At 30.8% G+C, this 20,737-nt stretch overlaps 1 protein-coding gene across 2 annotated transcripts; it reads right to left on the minus strand.

Annotated features, from left to right (window-relative positions):
* Positions 1-324: 324 nt before the first annotated feature.
* Positions 325-19,975, minus strand: LOC127734384 (uncharacterized). Of its 2 annotated transcripts, XM_052244222.1 has the most exons (9): positions 19,896-19,975; positions 18,417-18,462; positions 14,946-15,019; positions 11,222-11,272; positions 9,082-10,395; positions 8,791-8,826; positions 5,560-5,769; positions 4,887-4,988; positions 325-3,578 (listed from the first exon to the last, which is right to left on the minus strand). In XM_052244222.1, the coding sequence occupies exons 2-9, from the start codon at positions 18,451-18,453 to the stop codon at positions 3,453-3,455; spliced, it is 1,950 nt and encodes a 649-aa protein (XP_052100182.1). In that variant the 5' UTR covers positions 18,454-18,462; positions 19,896-19,975; the 3' UTR covers positions 325-3,452. The 2 variants fall into 2 exon arrangements, with proteins under 2 accessions (XP_052100182.1, XP_052100183.1); XM_052244223.1 differs by lacking the exon at positions 8,791-8,826.
* Between the last annotated feature and the right edge of the window lie 762 nt (positions 19,976-20,737).

The raw sequence follows: 20,737 nt of genomic DNA on the forward strand, positions 1-20,737 counted from the left end.
GAGAGAAATTAACATTACAAAAAATCTTAACTTTTTTTTTAAGTAGTCACTGAACCATGAAAATGAGGTCAAGGAAAATGGACATATGACAGACGGAAAATTCATATCATAAGGCATATATATACAAAGTATGAAGCATCCAGGTCTTCTACCTTCTGAAATATTAAGCTTTTAAGAAATTACTAATGCCGCCGCCGGCGGATCACTATCACTATGTCGAGCTTTCTGCAACAAAAGTCGCAGGTTCGACAAAATTTAATGACCCATGAATATATGAATCCACAGTATTCTTGTACAAAATTATTGCAAGAAAACAAATTTAAGTACATATCAGATTTTTTACTCTGATTAAAAGGAACAGATAACAGTTATATCAATTGTCATACATATGTTTGTTTGTAACATTTCCTGCCAATTTCAATATGCACAGGACCTATTGTCAAATATATTCATTGCTTTCCAGAAACAACAACACATTATCATTAGATCATTTGACAATTGCATGCATGAAACAAACAAAATACTTCACCAGTCTATGCTTTCACATTTTTAACAAAATTGGTAAAAAAATAAGCTTACACTCGAATAAAAAATATGAACACAATATCATTAAAAGCAAGGTTTTATAATGAAATATCATATAGTAATTTAGTTTGGATATGTAAAACATCTGTGTTGCATTGCATGTCTAGTGATCATGCATTTCTAGTGATCATACTACTACTTTTATTTGATGTTATATAACTTAGTACTAAATAAAAAACCCACATGAACATAATATAGGATTATTGCAATAGTGTCCAAAATTGAATATTATACAGCACAAGCTTTTCAATTAAAAAATGTATATGAAATAATGTTTACAAGTATCTGTGTAAAAACCCTTTTATCATATGGTAACACTTTAAAATGACAATAGTAACATATTCAACTACTGTTCATGTAGCTTCTTTCAAGTGATATTGGACTATCACAATATAAAAATAATGCTGGTTTCACTGTAACTTTCAGTTCAATTCTACAAGGAATATTAAAGGGGCATTACCGGTAGCTGTCAAATTCGTGTTCACCGATTTGACTCACATTCTCATATTTGATTTATAACATACTAAAATGTGTATCCAAATTATAAAAAGTCTAAAATAAGCAATTTACCATGCATGTACTCAATAATATGTATCAGCATTTCGTGTGTATTTTAGTCTAGACACCATCTAATTAACTATCAAGGTGACCTCCGAAGACTGCCGACGGTCATATAACCCAATATAAACATATAGATATAAATAGATAGCGAACTCGTGCAATTGAATTGTAAGAGGTCTGTTTGATTTCATATTATAGGTTATAAAAATATGTTAATCATCGTTTTTACCTGTATGAGAATGAGTTATTGTGGATCGATTCAATCAACCAAATGGTTTATCCTTGTTTCACTTTCAATGCTGACATTCTTTTCCTTTTAACAGCTGGACATGCTTAGCTCATGCATAACCCATTTCTAGCTAAGTAAATAGAAGGTAAGATGAATATGGTTTCAATGAGGTCGAATTATTCACTTGCAAGTAATGTTTCTGATCTTATTTTGACCAATTTGAACCAAAGTGGCTGCTAAAAATGAATTATTATTTCACCATTTCACTTTCATTAATGATTGAACAAAAAAAAAATCATACTTTTATGTTTTTTACATCTCATAGCTAATGCCCCTTTAAGTAGCTTTATAGTAACAGATAAATTGCAATTAATTGTTGGGATAGGTCCATGTTTATTTCAATTGGTTTCTTTGCCGTTAATTATTAAAAAAAAAAACATTTAAAAAAATAAAGAAGAAAATTTAGGCAATGCTGTAAGTGTAAAAAATATGTTTGAACATTATTTTTACAACTTCTTTTCAAGTTTATACAAGTTCAATTGTTGAATTTTCCGTAATTTCTACATATTAAAAGACATCCTGGCTAAGGGCATTTAGTTGTTTTCCAGCAATACAAAATAAACCCAAAATGCAGTATTAAAATTTGTATTTTTTAAAAGTAAATTACTATAAAAGGGTGGAGATATTTGGGAAATTTTAAAAGAAGCCATATAAATCTTTCTGCTTGCTTTACAAAAGACAAGTTATCGTTGAGGGCTACATTTCACAACATCAGTATCAAATTCACTGGGAATTATTACAACAGTCAAATTATTAAAATTTTGTTTACATCACAATATGACAGTATGCAAATGATTAAACAAGCTTTTTAAAACTAATTGCTTCCATTACCAGCTTTTAAATATCATGAAAGCTGTTCAACAATGCAATACCTTTTAATAAAACATATCTGTTTAACCCCCTAGCACACTAGAATAATAATACTATAACAATCTGGTTGATTCATTTAGTGATATCTAAATGCTAAAGGCAAATTTCATGGCAGGTACCCCATCCTGTTTTAATTCCTAATATACATAACATTAAAACATAGTTACACAAAACATAAATGGATTCTTCAACAAACAAAACAATACATACAAATGGAATAAATTAAGATCACAGTTATGCAGCTAATATAAGTGTTTTCTGTCACTGGTAATAGGGCTATTCCATAAATATAGCCCTTTCTTAAAAACTCAATTTCAGATTCATGAATCTATTTATGACATTAAATTATGCAGGAAGATGTTTTCCTTGCTGGAAAACAGCACTCTGCAGCAATAGTCATAAGAAAAATAACTTTATTCTTTACTTTGATTGGTCTAACTACATTTGCTTGGTTTCATACACTAGTAAATTCATTTTCAAAAGTTTCAACAGGGTTCAGGCTACTGGACATCAAGTGTTACATATGATTTAGTCTAAATTGCTCAAAATAAACAAAAATAGGTTGCTCTGTAATAAACCGTTTCAGAATCTGAAACATGCTGGGAAGTATTTATAAAAGTTCAGACCAAATGTTTTGATTGGTCAAGAATTTCCTAAAAACATGTGATAGGTTTATCTTCATTTTGAAGAACAAACAATGAAATCACTCTTAAGTTTTTAGACTCTGAATACAGAGAATTTATAGCAAATGTTAAACTAATAAAAAATAATCAGAATTACAAAATGTACAAAGTAATCATTCATTTATACAAATTTTCAGTTATTGTTTTTAAGAAATGAGTAAATTAGTATAAAAATATAAGGTTTTAATTTGTGAAATACCCTTTTTACATGCATGTTTTGTTGTTGAAAATTAAATACCATAAATAGTTACTCAGCAAGGTTCTATGTATTGAAACTTTTTAAAAAGTTATAAATACTGATACTATTTTAGCTTCATCTGCCAGTGATTGCATTTCTAGCTTTCGGCACTTACATCCACATGTTCGTATGCTTTTACCCATTTACAAATACTGTCAAAAATATCAATTATGCCTCTATCAGCTCCTATCACATAGGTAATTTGTTTCACAACAATATTTATTATTTAAGTGGTAAGATAGTCCAGAGCCTTGTCACCATCATTCTCAAACTTAACTAATGCTTCTTTTATTCTGTCACCACTGAATCCCAACTCCTGGAATTGTTTGAATATCTTTAAGTATGCTTCTGCCTAAAATGAGAATAAATTGTGAAAAATGAAGTACTCTCAGATCTGTACTTTGTGTCTTTTGTTATTAGGGATGTATAAATACCCTGCCACGTCCAGTCTGTGCTTTTGTTAAAATGTTTTTCTGCTTTGTATCGATCTGATGAGTGAAGCCATTTTCAACTGATTTTTATAGTTTGTTCTTATGTTGTTCTGTAACACCACTGTCTCAGGTTAGAGGAGGGTTGAGCGCTCACAAACAGGTTTAACCCCATCACACTCTTTATGTGCCTGTCCAAAGTCAGGAGCCTGAAGTTCAGTGGTGGTTGTTAGTTCATGTCTGTCATATTTGTTTTTCATAAATTGTTTTGTAATAAATTAGGCCGTTACTTTTCTAAATTGAATTGTTTCATATTTTTCATGTCAGAGCTTTTTATAGCTGACTATATGGTATGAGTTTTTCTCACTGTTGAAGGCTGTAGGGTTGCCTATAGTTTATTACATCCACTTCATTTGAACTTGGGTGGATAGTTGTCTCATTGGCAATCATACCACATCTCCTTATTTATATACATGTATTAACTAATTTAAATATGTATACAGAAAACTGATCTTATAAAAGAAAGGTGACTTTTGAATAGAGTTTAAAAATGGATATGTATTACAAGCGTGACAAGTTGTGGCTGACCTGACAATACAGGTTATCACTTAATTGAGAAGAACTTTATACATGGTATAGCAGGTTTGACTGTACTATGAAATAATAAGATTATAAAAAGGCTAAGGAATTAGAATAGACTACTTATAGTGTTGCATCAGTGCTATTTATAATTTGTTTATTATGACTCATACTATGCAGGTAGATTTGTTTGTAGTTGTACAAATAATAAACATACATAAGTATTAAAGCTTAGTCAGGACAATGATGATTTGAAATTTTTATGTGATTTAATTCTTTATGTGTATGAATGTAATTTTATTGCACATTGCATTGTAATCAGTTTTACATTATGACCCAGCATTCTTATTTGGTTATTTCCCAGTTCTTATTTATAACTGAACATGTTCTAACTTAAGAAATCCTAATATTTCCAGGTTAGGGTTAATTTTACAGTTAAATGATAATATGATAATGAAATTGTTTGTTTAAGGGAGAGGTTTTTAATTGTGATTAGACAGGGACATGATATAGGATTAAAGGTAATGAAAGATAGGATATTAAGTCTGTGATCCTTATAGTAAGTGTGTGTCATAATCATAGTGTCCTTGAGAGTAGGTCAAGCTGTTTGTGAACATATATATGTATGTACATTATAGTATCATATAACGAACCTTTTGTTTATCATTTTTATGCAGAACTAATGCCAATTCACTTTGGTATGTATCATAACCAACTTCTGTCATCTTATCTACACTGAATAAATGATCAACAATCTACAAAAAAATAAAGTCATGCTCTATTTATTAAATTCTCATTACGCATGTACTATCAACAATCTATTGTATAGACTATGGTGAACCCTGATAGTATGTTTTCTAACTATTGGGTGACTAGGTTGAAGAATTCACTTTCCCCTACGTACACCCCTTTGATTTTCACAACTTCCAAAATATATATCTTGTTACTCAAGTGTTCAAACAGTTGCTTTTGTCATCATTACTTTTTCATTTTTATCAAATTGATGCAATGGCAATTTTTCATTCATAAGCTAAGAAATTCAAAGACATCGAAAATTTATTTCTCAAGAAACAAACTGAAAGCATCCTCAATACAGACCAGACTGGTCAGAAATTATTTCAAAAGACACAACTTTTTAATGCAAACATATTGAAATATTCTCTCTCACTTCTGGCTCTTGTTACATTAGCATATGCATGCATTGTAAATCCATAGATGTGCCTTTTTAATAATTACAATACTTAAGATTGATATATGTACAATATGTAAGTAACCTACAAAATATTATATTACTACAGTACCACATTAAAAGTAAACTTTTCTTACCTCTTTTTCGTCACAGCCAAAATTTTCAACAGCCCGAGCAACTCTGGGTCGAGAGAATCCCATACCGACTAGATTATTGACAACCCCCTGAAGCTCAGGGGTGAGTTTAAGATATGGATCCACCTCGGATGGACTAGCGAAGTCACTTGTACTACTACTGTTGTTTGATGCTCCTGATGGGGAAGGAAGGGGAGAGTATTTGTTCCATGACTGAAAAATATAGAGAAATCATTACACATGAATATTGTTTACTATACTTGATATACAAATGGGTTGGAATCTTAGCCAATAGATCATGTTAGGAACTTTATGCTACAAAAATAAAAGAGGGAAGTTAAAACAAGAGTCCTCCTTCCAAAAATAAGGTTCTGCATTTCTATTTCAAAGCTTATCTGGCTTTATCAAATAAAGATTGGCAAAAAAACAGGTTTTATGAGTATTACTCAGCCTAATACATGTATACATGTTATCTGATGTGAAGAATAACCTTATTTGGTCTACATCAAAAATAGAGATGATTGGAAAAACAAGAAATGTTGAATGCCATATTGATTTTGGTAAAAAGGTGTAAGTAACATATTTGGTTGTCATGTTTGTGGTTCTTAAAATGATTTTCCATATGTATTCATATGTAATATTGTCAAGATCACTATATGTCATGTATGTATACCCAAGTAAAAAGAACTTAGCTGATTATTTAAATACACAAAAATACATGCATGTAAATAAAATGTAAATACATTGTACATGTAAATAAAATGTAAATACATTGTACATGTAAATAAAATGTAAATACATTGTACATGTAAATAAATATTCTACATTTGAATATGTATGCGACTTATTATGTTCAATGAATTTAGCATATTATATGATTATACTATTATTTTGTTAACTAAACTACATGATTAGCATATTAAACATTTAAATCCTTCACCAAACATGCCAAAGCTACAAATGTATATGACGTTTATTAAGTAAAACCAAACATTTTTCCTTTAAACAATTCAGTAATGACTAAATGTAAATCCACTTTTACTCTATATCAGTCCCCGCATCTTTCAAAATACATTACCACAATCTTTTTCAATCAACCTCAACATTGCTCAATGCTCATTTTAAATTTTATTAGTAGTTCAAAAATGATGTGAATAAAGACATTTCCTAATATGCTTTTTACAAAATGTTTCATACAAATAAAGCTAGGAGATAAATTATTAATTTTGTTTGGTACAAACTACAAATACATGAAATACATGTACACAAAATATAGTAATAAAAAAAAATGAAAACACCGATATACTTGTTTATATATATATATATATACATGCATTTTATTTGTAAGCACAATGTAATGAAAATATAAACATGAGTTTTAACGATGTAGGCCTGTAACTAAATTTTTGTAATAATAGGTTGAAACAATTCTTTTTGACCAGAGTAACACCAGAATGTCAACATCAGTTTCTACACATAATCATTGCATTAACACGGTCAATGGCCATGTAATTAATGACTATCGATACATATGGCGGTACGATGCACATTCCTTAAGTCACTTATACAAAAAATGTTTTATAATATCAAGGTCAACATGTTAAAAAAATGTAAACAAATCTGCAAAAGTTAGATGTGATGGAAGGTGTCCAATTTGTGTCCATAAAAATTTTTTATCTCTGGAAATTGTCCAAGAAGGTAATGTAACAAAGAAATACACATAATGTATACATGGTATAGTGCAATGACGACATCATTAGATACAGTACAAGTTAATAAGGATACTAATTAGTACAGAACTATTCTAGGATATAATATACAATGTAGAAGGATTCTAATTAAACAGACAGTTTTCTACTCCTTTATCAATTTTGTGGTAATTTTAATGATGTTACTTCAATGTTTAAAACAGTCTTAAGGTAGATGGGGTGTCTAAATTATAATCCATAGAATTTTTTAATAATTTGCCAAAATGTAGTTTATATCATGCTTTTTTGAAAAAAATAATAAAAAGAATGGGTCACGGGGCTTAATTTCACGCTACAGGTTGTGCAAAATTAACAGATTTTGTATAGATTATGCATGGAAAACGCAATTTTCTGCCATAAAACGAAAACTACACCATAGATATTTGAGATAAAATATGAGTAGATAGCCCTAATATTATACTTTCAGATAAGAAAAAGAAAAAATGGGGTCACCGGGCCCGTTTTCTTGCTACATAATAAAATAGATAAATTCCTAACACATTCTATTGTAAAAGTAACTTTATCTGAATTATCTGCCCTTTCATTTGAGTTGCCTCCCCTTATGTGGCAAAGTTGGAAAAAATTGAATCAAACAAAAGTATTCTGTTTTTTGTAAAATACAACCATAAATATAATAAAACATGTCATTTTCTATATTAGAATGAAAATTCTTACACATGAATTACCCACTACTCTCAAAATTTGCACATTTTATTAAAGGTCTAGACCGATTATTTTCTGGTATTTCAAAATCCAAGATGGAGGAAGACACCCCATCCACCTTAATAGTCAATTCACCAACTACTGTTATTACACACGTTTAACAGAGTTGTCTCCCTTTGTCAATTGTAGACTGATTCTGAGCTGGACAAAATGGGCTACTACCAATGCAAAGCCTGATAATTTGAATGGATATATAGGCATTTTAACCAATTTTAATGAAAAATAACTAAAAACATTTATCTTAATAAAAGATTGAATGTAAATAATAAAAATAAAATATTTGGAAAACTTAAGATTACACACATAAATTAAAGCACAAATAAATTTGCACTGTCCTCTAGCTCTACATCATCAATGTAAATTTATGTCCCTTCTAAAGGAAATAATTGTACAAACGGATCTCTAATTACCAGGTGAAGTACGTAATTGGCAAATAGACTATTTCATTGGTTTAAAAATTGTCATTTGAATTCATCTGTTGGTCATAAGATCTTTACTAAAGCAGCCATACATGCATAATGAAATTTGATGAATTTTTTTTTATAGCACATAACATGCATAATGAACATGTATTTTTGACTTCACTTGAAAAATACAGGTGATTAAAAATAGTTTTTATTGAACATTCATTTCCTTTGACTGTACAGACTTTGGTTTCTTTTTTCTGTAATTTTGATCTTTTAAGAAATAAAATAAATCTTTAAGGATCTAGAGTAGAAAACAATCCTATAATCAGATAGATCAGAGATATATGAGTACTTACTGGCAAGTCAACATATAAATTTTGTTTTACAAGATCCTAAAAAATAACGTTTTACTTAAAAAAAGAAAAAATTCTATACACTTGTACGTTAAATTATAAAAAAAATGAGGATGCTTAAAAAATTTAACTTTCTATTTCATAAAATCAAGACATTAGCATGGCCCTAAAAGGCTTCCGTAGTATTTCTACTCATCTTTATTTTATCAAAGTTAGCTACTAGCATAGAAAAGAAAACCACATTCATCATAAAGGAAGATTTTTTTATACAATGGCATGATATGTAGTACCAACCTGTTGTGATGAAGGTCTGTATGGTGGAGATTTTGACAGTGGAAATGGTGCTCTATCAAACACTTCACTAGAATTTTCCACACCATTCACGGTTTTGACAATATCCGGTGAACTTTTGGCATTTCGTATTGAACTGTCATTAAATGGCGCTGCGGGAGCAACATTTACATAACTAGATGCATTTGTTTTTGATGCAGTCTTTAATAATGACTCATGTGATAGCGAAGATTCACTTTTCTTACTAAACACAACTCTTTCACTTTGAATGTCAATATTTTCATAACTAGGAATATCAGAATCTAATGGTTTGAAGTATGGTTTATTTGTGTTTTCATATTCAGTTGCATGAGCGTTTGTAAATGTGTCTAATGCAAATGGATTAGGTTCTACAGAATTGAAATTTCCATAATTTGTACTATTGACAGTCATTTGTTGTAGGGGTTGATTAGCTATTGCACTTCTATCACTTTGATAATTTATTGGTGGGAGGGGATCATTGCTGACTAAAAATCTCCGAGGAGGAACTGGGGGTAATTTATTCAAGTCCATTTGGGATGTTTTATTTGGATGCTCAGGTTCGGTTTTTAGTGTTACATAATCTCCAGCATTATCAGTAGGCTCGGGACTGCTGCTAAATGCATTGTTTATATTAGCACCACTGGAAACACATCTTCCATTGGGACCTTGACCGTTACTAAAATGAATATTTTCATAATTATCTCCAGACATTTGTGAATTCCCTGTTACAGCATTTTGTCCATTTCCAATGAATTGTGAGCTTGTATTTCTGAAGGTTTGCTGTGTATCATCAAGTGGTTCCGTACTAGTGACACTAGTCGTTTGATTTGTACATTGGAACACATTTTTCAACTCCTCTAAATCGTTCAAAGTCTGTCTTTCAAACATATCAAAAGGATTATCTTCTGTTTCAAATAGGGTTACATCTACAGGTTTACTAGTTCCTGACACTGTTTTTTCATTGTTTGCTGAGGAGATAGGAATTGGTGTCAAAATACCATTACTTATCACAGGACCTCTTGGTTGAGGAGGACGAGGTGGAGGTTTTGGTTTTTCACGTGCAGTATTTTGTGGATCTCCTGGGAAACTAGTATTCTGAGATTTACTTTTCAGCCATTCATCTTCTGGTTCAGAATCTGATTCCTCCTGTGTTATTCTTATTGGGCAACTGTTAACTTTCCCAGCTTGGATCTCTTCCTCAAGTCTTTTTTGTGCTTGTATCTGGCGTTCTCTCTCAATTGCTCTTTCCCTTTCTTCGGCCCATTTCATAACACCTTCTTCAATCTCAAAGTTATACTGAAAAATATTATTAAGTTATCACTATGTTTAAGCAAAACGGTGGTTTTTAATCAAAAGTAAGTGCAATTGCATTTACAAGTTTAAAAGATACACAAACCTTAACAGGCCTAACACTACTTCAGAAACATAAGAGAAGAGACTTCTATTTTTGACAATGATAGGGAGAAGTGGTGAGACTTAAAAGAGAAGTGCTCGTTCACTCAAGGCACTTCAAGGTTTTTACCATAATATAAAGAGCCATATGTATCCATCCATATAATATCTATTTTTTATATTCATACCTGGTAATACAATTAAAGTAACAGTTGTTTCAGTTTATGTCTTAAATAATCATTTATATTTAAACAATTATATTTTTTCCTCTTTTCAGAAACTAGTACTACCAACTAATTATATCGCAAAAAGGAAAAGAAAGTATCAAATATCAATTAAAATCCAATCAAAAAACTATTCTATTAATCATGTTTATGAAATTCATTGTTTCTCATTAAAAAGATATATAAATTTAACAAAGTTAAGCAACTTTGATCAATAAATTAAACAATGCATTTACATAAAAATATATACATTTAGCAATGAGATCTAACCAAAAGTCTGTTAATGCAGGTGGAATGAGTAATTTTTACTTTTGGAATCATTATTCTTCTGCCAGCTCTTCCATTCGTGTGTCTGTAGTTATTATCATAAGAATACAGATTTCTGTCATAGGTGATCCACTTGGCATGAATACCGCCTCCGATTCGTGGTTCTTACAAATATTTCAATGGTGGACGAAAAAAATAAAAAATATGTTATAATAAGTTATAATTACAGACTGACTTACCTCTTCCCTGGCATGTTTTGGACTTCTCAGAAAATCTGCCTGTAACCTAACCTGAAAAAGTAAATACTTTCTAAAACTTTTTTCACTTTGAATAATGAAAGGCTTTATGATATATGGAGTACTTAATACAAAGACAGTCAATCTTCAAAATGGAATGTATATTGTTTATGTCTGATACATTTGTACATTCCAATGAGTTGTTGAGAAAAATTGGTGTTGATAATTTTTGTCGATGGCAGATCTTTAATGTTGATAATTTTTATTGATGGCAGACCTTAGGTGATAATCAGTTTTGTTGATGGCAGACAGTGTTCTCCTCAGAAATTTCTTATATCATCCTGGTAAACAGGAAATTATGAAATACCATCCATAACACTATCTATAAGAAACTAATTTCAGATAGCATCACATTACCATGATGCTAAAAGGCCCTGGGGAGAACACTGGCAGGCCTCTGGTGATGATAATGTTTATTGATGACAGATCTTTGGTGTTGATATTGTTTATTGATGGCAGATCTTTGGTATTGATAGTGTTTATTGATGGCTGATCTTTGGTGTTGATAGTATTTATTGATGGCTGATCTTTGGTGTTGATAATGTTTATTGATGGCTGATCTTTGGTGTTGATAGTGTTTATTGATGACAGATCTTTGGTGTTGATAGTGTTTATTGATGGCTGATCTTTGGTGTTGATAATGTTTATTGATGGCAGATCTTTGGTGTTGATAATGTTTATTGATGGCAGATCTTTAGTGTTGATAGTGTTTATTGATGACAGATCTTTGGTGTTGATAATGTTTATTGATGGCTGATCTTTGGTGTTGATAATGTTTATTGATGACAGATCTTTGGTGTTGATAGTGTTTATTGATGGCTGATCTTTGGTGTTGATAGTGTTTATTGATGGCTGATCTTTGGTGTTGATAGTGTTTATTGATGACAGATCTTTGGTGTTGATATTGTTTATTGATGACAGATCTTTGGTGTTGATAATGTTTATTGATGGCAGACCTTTGGTGTTGATAGTTTTTATTGATGGCAGACCTTTATTGTTGATAATGTTTATTGATGGCAGACCTTTGGTGTTGATAATGTTTATTGATGGCAGACCTTTGGTGTTGATAGTTTTAATGGATGACAGATCGTTGGGTGTTGATTATGTTTAGTGATGGCAGACCTTTGGTGTTGATAATGTTTATTGATGGCAGACCTTTGGTGTTGATAATGTTTATTGATGGCAGACCTTTGGTGTTGATAATGTTTATTGATGGCAGATCTTTGGTGTTGATAATGTTTATTGATGGCAGATCTTTGGTGTTGATAGTTTTCATTGATGACAGATCGTTGGGTGTTGATAATGTTTATTGATGGCAGACCTTTGGTGTTGATAATGTTTATTGATGGCAGACCTTTGGTGTTGATAATGTTTAATGATGGCAGACCTTTGGTGTTAATAGTTTTTATTGATGGCAGATCTTTGGTGTTGATAATTTTTATTGATGGGAGACCTTTGGTGTTGATAATTTTTATTGATGGGAGACCTTTGATATTACAGGATAGCTAGTTCCTACTACTGTTCTGTTTCCATTGTTTTCTAAGGAGATTAGAATAGGTGTCATAATACCATTTTGATGGATACATAAAGGTTTGCTAGTTGGATTCTGTTCCTGTTTTTTGTTTTCATTGTTGACTGAGGAGATAGGATTTGGTATCAGAATACCAATTTGATTGATACAGCTCAATCAGCTACTTAGAAATAAACTTGTTGTTTGGGGAAATTGATGTTGATCATTTTTGCTGATGGTAGTTCTTCCATAGTTTCTTGTTAAATTGCTCAACTTTTTGAGAACTTTTTAGAGATTAACATAGTGTAAAGACATCTTTCTATTGTATGAGATTGTATGTTGCCCTTTATATGCTTTAGGTTAACTTTTATTTACAAAACTGCTAGATTTGAAATCGAAATCAAAGGGATAAACCGTTTTTTTTTGGAGGGGGGGGGGGGGGGGATTCTACATGATTTTGCTATAATTCTCATTGGATAAGGGTCACTTTATTTACTCTACTCTTAAAAATGCTAAAAAAATCCATCTACTTAAGTCAATATAATATGATTAGGGCAGCAATAGGGTTATTCCATAAAAATGCATGTGGGAGGGAAGGAACAGACTTTGAATTCCCCAACCACTAACATGTAATTTTGCATACATCAAATTAATATATAACCATAAATTGTCTTACAAACCATGTCTAAAATAAGTTTCCCTTTCTAACCTCCTACATTCTTTGTAATAGAATAGCTCTTATAAGTAATCAGCTTTAACCAAAGATAACTTATCTCTGTATATACCAAGGTTGGCAAAAAAGCGGTCAATACTAGTATTGACCAGGCCAGCGGTAAATACCGGTAAATACCGGGAAATACTGGCAAATACTGGTCAATACTGGCAAATACTGGTCAATTGAAATTTTGATAAGATATTACTATTAAATACAGTCCCTACCTGGTCAACTACAGGGTAAATGGACAAATATATTCACAGGACAGAAAGTCACTTATTTACTACATTGTAAAGGACAAAAACTCACAATTAATTAGTTTACAAGTGTTTAAATATGTAAGGGAAAATCCTTGAAATGAATTCATTGTAATGTTTATGAGATTGATAATGAACATGGTTAAATGAAGATTTATTAAATATTAATCCTACAAAGGATATTTCTTGGTACCATGAAGCCAGCCAAGAAAAAGACTATGACAGCTTGTTTTCTTAACAGTAATTTCAGCAAATGTAATAAAACAATGTCTTAAAAATTAGTCTTTTCTTAATCAAAGAAATAGTTCTTTCAAAATTGCATTGTGACTTTCTGTCCTGTGATATTTAGCCCTACATTCAATAACTGTTAGTCATGAAAATATGAAAGTTTTCAAGTCAAAATTAGACTTTTTTAATGTTATCTTTTCTTATATAAATTGAAATTATACATGAACACATCATGGACAGTGATTATTAGAATAAAATTAAAGAAAAAGAAAAACAGCAGCCAAAGTATAGATCCTTCAAAATTTCCATTTTCTGTATTTACATGATTTAGTTTTAGAAGATATTTATCATGCAGTTGAATAGTCAGGAATAAAATAATTGTTTTAAACAGTCTTCAAAAATAACTTTTATGACTTTTTTCCTGTTATGTCAACATTTATTAGGGGACAGTTGTAATATTGAATAAACTTTTGACACCTGCTTGCCATTTAATAGGTAATGCCCTGATAATCTAGTCACCTGTAATTCTATTTACCTGTTAAAATCAAACCTTTTCAAGAAAAAAATATACATATTTTATACATGTTGAAATAACTGATATAGCAATTTTATATTCATACCTAAACTATGTTATATCATTACCCATAAGAACTGAATAAGTTATTATTCATGCTAATAATTGATAAAACATACCAATATCAATCCTTTTTATAAACTGAATCATGCCATATGAATAAAGTTAAAATAATTTCCCCTATCAACTAAGATTTAACTAACATTGATAGTAAAATCTGTCAAAAGAACCATGAAAATTTCAATTGTCCAGTATTTGCCAGTATTGACCACTTGAGGAGTATTGACCAGGGTGGTAAATACCGGTAAATACCACTGGTAAATACCGGGGGTGGTATTTACCGCCCAACCTTGGTATATACTTCTATTGATCAAATATCTTACCTTATTTGGGACCTGAAACTGTGAACTTATGGTAAACGGAACACCATCAAGACAGGAGGAGGTGGATCCAAAGGCTGCAAAAAAAAAAAAATTCTCTTGGAGTAAACTGTCAGTTGAATCTGGTAATGTACAAAAAAAAAAAAAAAAAATGTAAGCTACAAAAATGCAAAATGAAATTAACCAGCCATGATTTGTATATTTCTTGTTTTGTAAATATGGTACACATATCATCTCTTGGATATTGATGTACAGTGAATATTATTCAGTAATTTAACTTTTTAGTAAACTAAACTAAGCACCGGTCTAATCTTTACAATTTTTTGTTCAAAGATAATTTGTGTAGGTAAGTTTCAATGTCATATACAATGACACAACAGTAGTACTGTGAAAAATACTTTTAGTCTATACAATGTAGCTATATCATTTTGTATATTGGTGAGTGTAAAGTTTCATGGTTTGAAAAATCAACCCTAACAGTGAACTTTTCTAAACAGAACTTGTCATAAAACAGAAACCTGTGCAAATTAACCTCTTGTATCAGAACAAACAGAAGAGAATCATTCATTATTTCACATACATGTATGTAAAGTTTACATACACAACAGCCTGTACTAAACATAATATGTGTCTAATCTGGACAAAATTTTCAGACATCATAGGATTCAGTTAAGACAAGTTACAATACATAAACACATATATATGTATCTATCATGTGTTGTGTTCCAATTACAGACATTTTATAAAAAAATTGTACAAATAAAAAATCATTCTTTCAATAGATTAAAGCTTCATTTTTTCTAAAATGTTTAGAACAAGAGGCTCTCAAGAGCCTGAATCGCTCACCTGTAATTTTTTGCTTAAATCTTTCATCAATGATTATTTTTGCTTTTCAATATATATTAATGAGTGGCTTAAAAATGCCATTTAAATGTTCTTTGTATCTGTCATATTTTCCTCAAAAGCTAAATGCATTTTACCCCTATGTTCCATTTTAGCCATAGTGGCTATGTTTCTTGCATTGACGTACAAGGAAATAAAATTAAAAAATTATACTAGATACTCTGAAACTCATTCAGCCCAAATTTGGCTGAAATTGATTCAGCAGTTTCAAAGGAGAAGATTTTTTAAAGAAAGCAAACAAGATGAACAAATTGTGAAAAAAATGTCTTTAAAGGGCAATAACTCCTTAAGGGGACAATGGACAATTTTGGTCATATAAAACTTATTTGTAGCACTTACTTTGCTGAACATTTTTGCTGTTTACAGTTTATCTTTATCTATAATAATATTCAAGATAATAACCAATAAAATGCTCCGCGGGGTGCAGCTTGATACGACCGCAGACGTCAAACCCTGAACAGTTGGGGCAAGTATGGACACAACATTCAAGCTTGATACAGCACTGAATTTGGATTGTGATTAAATATTTGACACAGCATAGGTTTCTGACACAGAATGAATGTGGTCTAAGAACTTAAAAAAAATCTAATTTACCTATTCAAACCATATCATTATTATTTGCCTTTATATATAAATCAGAAATAACCAATTTAAAACGGAAAATTTTAAAGAAAAAAAAAGGAAAAAAAAATCCCTCCCCCAAATATTTTGAACCCCCTTGTGATTCATCACCCCCAAACTCAATCCCAGCCTTCCCTTTGTGGTATGGTACCTTGCAGTACAATTTCAGAGAGATCCATACACTTGAACACAAGTTATTGTCTGGAAACTAGAAAAACGCTTGTTTTTAGGCCCCTTTTTTACCCCAAATTCCTAAACGTTTAGGGCAATTACCCCCAAACTCAAACCCAGCTTTCCCTTTGTGATATGGAACCTTGTAGTACAATTTCATAAAGATCCATACACTAACACACAAGTTATTGTCATGAAACTAGAAAAATGCTTGTTTTTTTCCCCTTTTTGGCCCCTAATTCCTAAAATTTTGAGGCAATTACCCCCAAAATCAATCCCAGCCTTCCCTTTGTGGTATGGTACCTTGCAGTACAATTTCAGAGAGATCCATACACTTGAACACAATTAAAGTTATTGTCTGGAAACTAGAAAAATGCTTATTTTTGGCCCCTTATTCCTAAACATTTTGGGCAATTACCCCCAAACTCAATTCCAGCTTTCCCTTTGTGAGATGGAACCTTGTAGTACAATTTCAGAAAGATCCATACACTTACACACAAGTTATTATCATGAAACTAGAAAAATGCTTGTTTTTTGCCCCTTATTCCTAAAATTTGAGGCAATTACCCCAATATCAATCCCAGCATTCCCTTTGTGATATGAAACCTTGTGGTACAATGTCAGAGAGATCCATACACTAACACACAAGTTATGTCTGAAAGTTACAAAAATGCTTATTTTTGGCCCCTTATTCCTTAACTGTTGGTACCATAACCCCCAAAATCAATCCCAACCTTCCTTTTGTGGTATTGAACCTTATGGTAAAATTTCATAGAGATCCGTTCACTTAAACTAAAGTTAGAGTGCGAAAACCAATGTGTCTTCAGACGACGATGACGCCAACGTCATACCAATAAACGACCGCAAAATTTCCAACAATGGGTTGTTAGATTCATCTGAAAATTTCAGGGCTGATAGAACTTGACCTAATGAACATTTTTATCCTAGTCAGATTTGCCCTAAATGCTTTAAAATGAGATATAAGCCAAAAACTGCATTTTACCCCTATGTTCCATTTTTAGCCATGTTTTTTGACGAAACAGAAAATAAAACACAAACTTTATTTTAGATACCCTAAGGATCATTCAGCTTAAGTTTGGTTGGAATTGGTTTAGTAGTTTCAGAGGAGAAGATGTTTGAAATTGATGGCTGACTACGACGACGACGGACGCCATGTAATGGCAAAAGCTCACATTTCCTTTGTAAAGATGAGCTTATAATCTCTCTCAGGATAAATAAACAGCATATCCATGGGATCTGCATCTTATGATCTGTTCAGGATGTAAATCTTATATGTACAAGTGAAAGATAACTGACCTAAGTTGACCGACCCCCTTTTAAGCAAATAACTTTGTAAAAAGTATCTGGATCCATCTCCATTAACTATAATAGACTTCACAAGTACAAATGTATGCTTCATGTAATTGTAGAGTTTGGTATTCATATGGTTCATTGTATAAAAGTTCTGACACTTGTCTATTATTGAAGACTGAATGATAATCTCTAGATGTCTGTTTGAATTGTATTATTGTTTGTTTGCTGTCTCCCTTAAAGTTTAATCCTAGACAAAAGGTGATTTAAAGCTTGACATATGGTATTTGTCTATATGGAATAGATAGACCAAATGTTCACTTTTTTAGTTTTTAGTTATATTGCTGTAGGATGCTGTCTCATTGACATTCAAAACACATTGCAAAATGTTTGTTTAGATAATTATATACAAAATGCAATTTGAATATAAAGCCTGTTTCATTATGCCATTTTCTATTGTAATCATACCAAAACTTGCTTCCCGTTCCAGTGTTCTGTAAGCCATGTCTCAACTCTGAAAATATACATATACTTTAATTGGATTGATTGATTGACAATAGCTAAGTGTTCAGCATCAAATATGTCATGCAGTATACATACCAAGGAAATGAATGTTAATTGAGTGAGACATACACTTGAAATAACCCACATTTTAAACACACAAAGAAATGCAATATCTCACTAGACTTTTATTTGAATGGAAGGTATGTGACCATATCAATACATATCATTCTATCTCCAATACAAGTATGTCCAAGCCTTTTTTCTGTAGACCCTGTCACCAAACATGTTGTATATTATCTTAAGAAACAAAGAATACCAATTTCTTCAGTTTAACCTGGTCATGAATTTGGATTAACTTATTAGACATGTTCATGTTAGAAGGCCTGCATTTTTTAATTTATTTTTAATTTTGTTTAGAATGTCATATCTAATTGTATTTGCTATAGCACATTCTCCACAGCTGATTTATACAAATTGCAAATGCTTCGATGAACTGAAAGAGAGACTGCTCAGATTGATTTGATGTCTGTAGATTAATCTCATTGTCAAAGTTGTGTTGGGGGATAGTTTGACCAACATATTTGTGGACTATTTGCTTCGGTCTCACTAATTAGCGACAAGAAGAAAAAATTAGCGACAAAAAAAGTTTAAATACTAGCTATTAAAACAAAAAAAATATGGAATAATTCAATTAATTACAGCTGATTATTTGCTGTTTTATAAAGTTCCAATGTTTGTTAGATTTAGTACCACTAGGTACAATATAGTCTTTTAATGAATTTTTAGTAAAAATTATTTTATTACATTATATATTTTAATGTATGTATCAATCTGTCAGAACATTTGTAACAATTATCCCATGTGCCATCCTATATATATATTTATATATATATGGACCTTTTTAGTGAAATAAAAATATTAGAATTTGGTTTGAACCTTTGATATATTAACCATGCCGACTCGTTATAAGAACATTATTTTCTTCGCTCAGTATCATCAGAGACATATAGGTATCATGAAATATTGAAAATTCTCGTATATTTAAGATAAAACCACACACATTTTAATGCATGTTTCTATATCTATTTGTTTCAAATTATCATTATTTAGATATCTTAACGCAAAATTTATTTTCTTGTCGCTAAATTATTCTTCTTGTCGCTAAATTATTCTTCTTGTCGCTTCATGACGCTAATTAGTGAGACCCATTTGCTTTCACAGTAGTACGAAAATTGATACAAATTAATATACAGTGTTTTTATAATAAAACTACCAAAGAAAACCAAACGGATACAATTCAATTTTTCTCAAGCAGTCGTTTTATCTGTTTACGTTTATATTTGTGACAACCTGATTATTCAAGTGCTTCAACTTCCTTGTGGCTTTACTGTTACATCTCTGGTGCCTTGAAACAAGATTTTATAAGTTCTTAATTTTAATTACCATTTTCTTGCTATTTTCTCTGTTATTATTGTCTTTTTATTCTCGATGATGTCATGGTCAGCAGCGAAATGACAATTCAAGAGAAGATAATCTATTTTTGATTTATAATGTCAACTTCCGGTTTAACTTTGAAAGGGCTCTAATAGGGTTATTTAACGTTTTTTACTAAGTATGGACATTTACGTTGAAGTAGTTCACTGAGTTGTTATGAAAAAAGTAACTTAATTAGGAATTATAATTAAGTGTACCTAATGCCTTCACACACATCTTTTCTGATACACAAATAATTATAATTAGAAATTATAAAAAAGTTGATTTTTAACTTCAGGGGGGGCACTTAAGGTAGGAATTCAAACAGCATAATAATCAATAAATTAAACATAAAAATAAAATAAATCATAAAAAAATAATGTATCTGGTCCCGCCTAAAAAGAGACTGGACAAAACTAAAATAATAATTTGACACTGTGCTATGATTTTTTTTTATGTAAGAATTTAAGGTTCCAAGTCGGTGTAAACCGTGAATAAATAATTAATTAATTTCAAGAACTAAGAACCAAGTATATATATATATACATATCATAAGAAATTCGTTTATGTATATAAAATTGTATTGATGTTAATACTAATTTTCCAGACCTTAAATTTGCATTACTATCAAAATCACTGATCTTACTTACTATTGTTTAAATGTCTCTGGTAGGCCACTATCCTTTTTTCGTTATTTTAATAAGTTTTTTTTCGTGATTTTAATAAGTAGCGATAATGTGTGTTGTAACTAGCTATACATCTCCGATTATTATTGATTTTTCATTAAGTTCTTTTTATGTTGGTCCATCAAT

This window comes from Mytilus californianus, unplaced genomic scaffold (assembly GCF_021869535.1).
Source record: "Mytilus californianus isolate M0D057914Y unplaced genomic scaffold, xbMytCali1.0.p SCAF_3, whole genome shotgun sequence".
In the NCBI taxonomy this organism is placed as follows: domain Eukaryota; kingdom Metazoa; phylum Mollusca; class Bivalvia; order Mytilida; family Mytilidae; genus Mytilus; species Mytilus californianus.

Coding starts and splice junctions, on each gene's coding strand:
- LOC127734384 (XM_052244222.1), bottom strand. CDS start 18,453: ATGGCTTACAGAACACTGGAACGGGAAGCAAGTTTTG. Junction 15,020..18,416: donor GGAACGGGAAGCAAGTTTTG/GTATGATTACAA, acceptor TTTTTTTTGCAG/CCTTTGGATCCACCTCCTCC. Junction 11,273..14,945: donor AGTTTCAGGTCCCAAATAAG/GTAAGATATTTG, acceptor TTACTTTTTCAG/GTTAGGTTACAGGCAGATTT.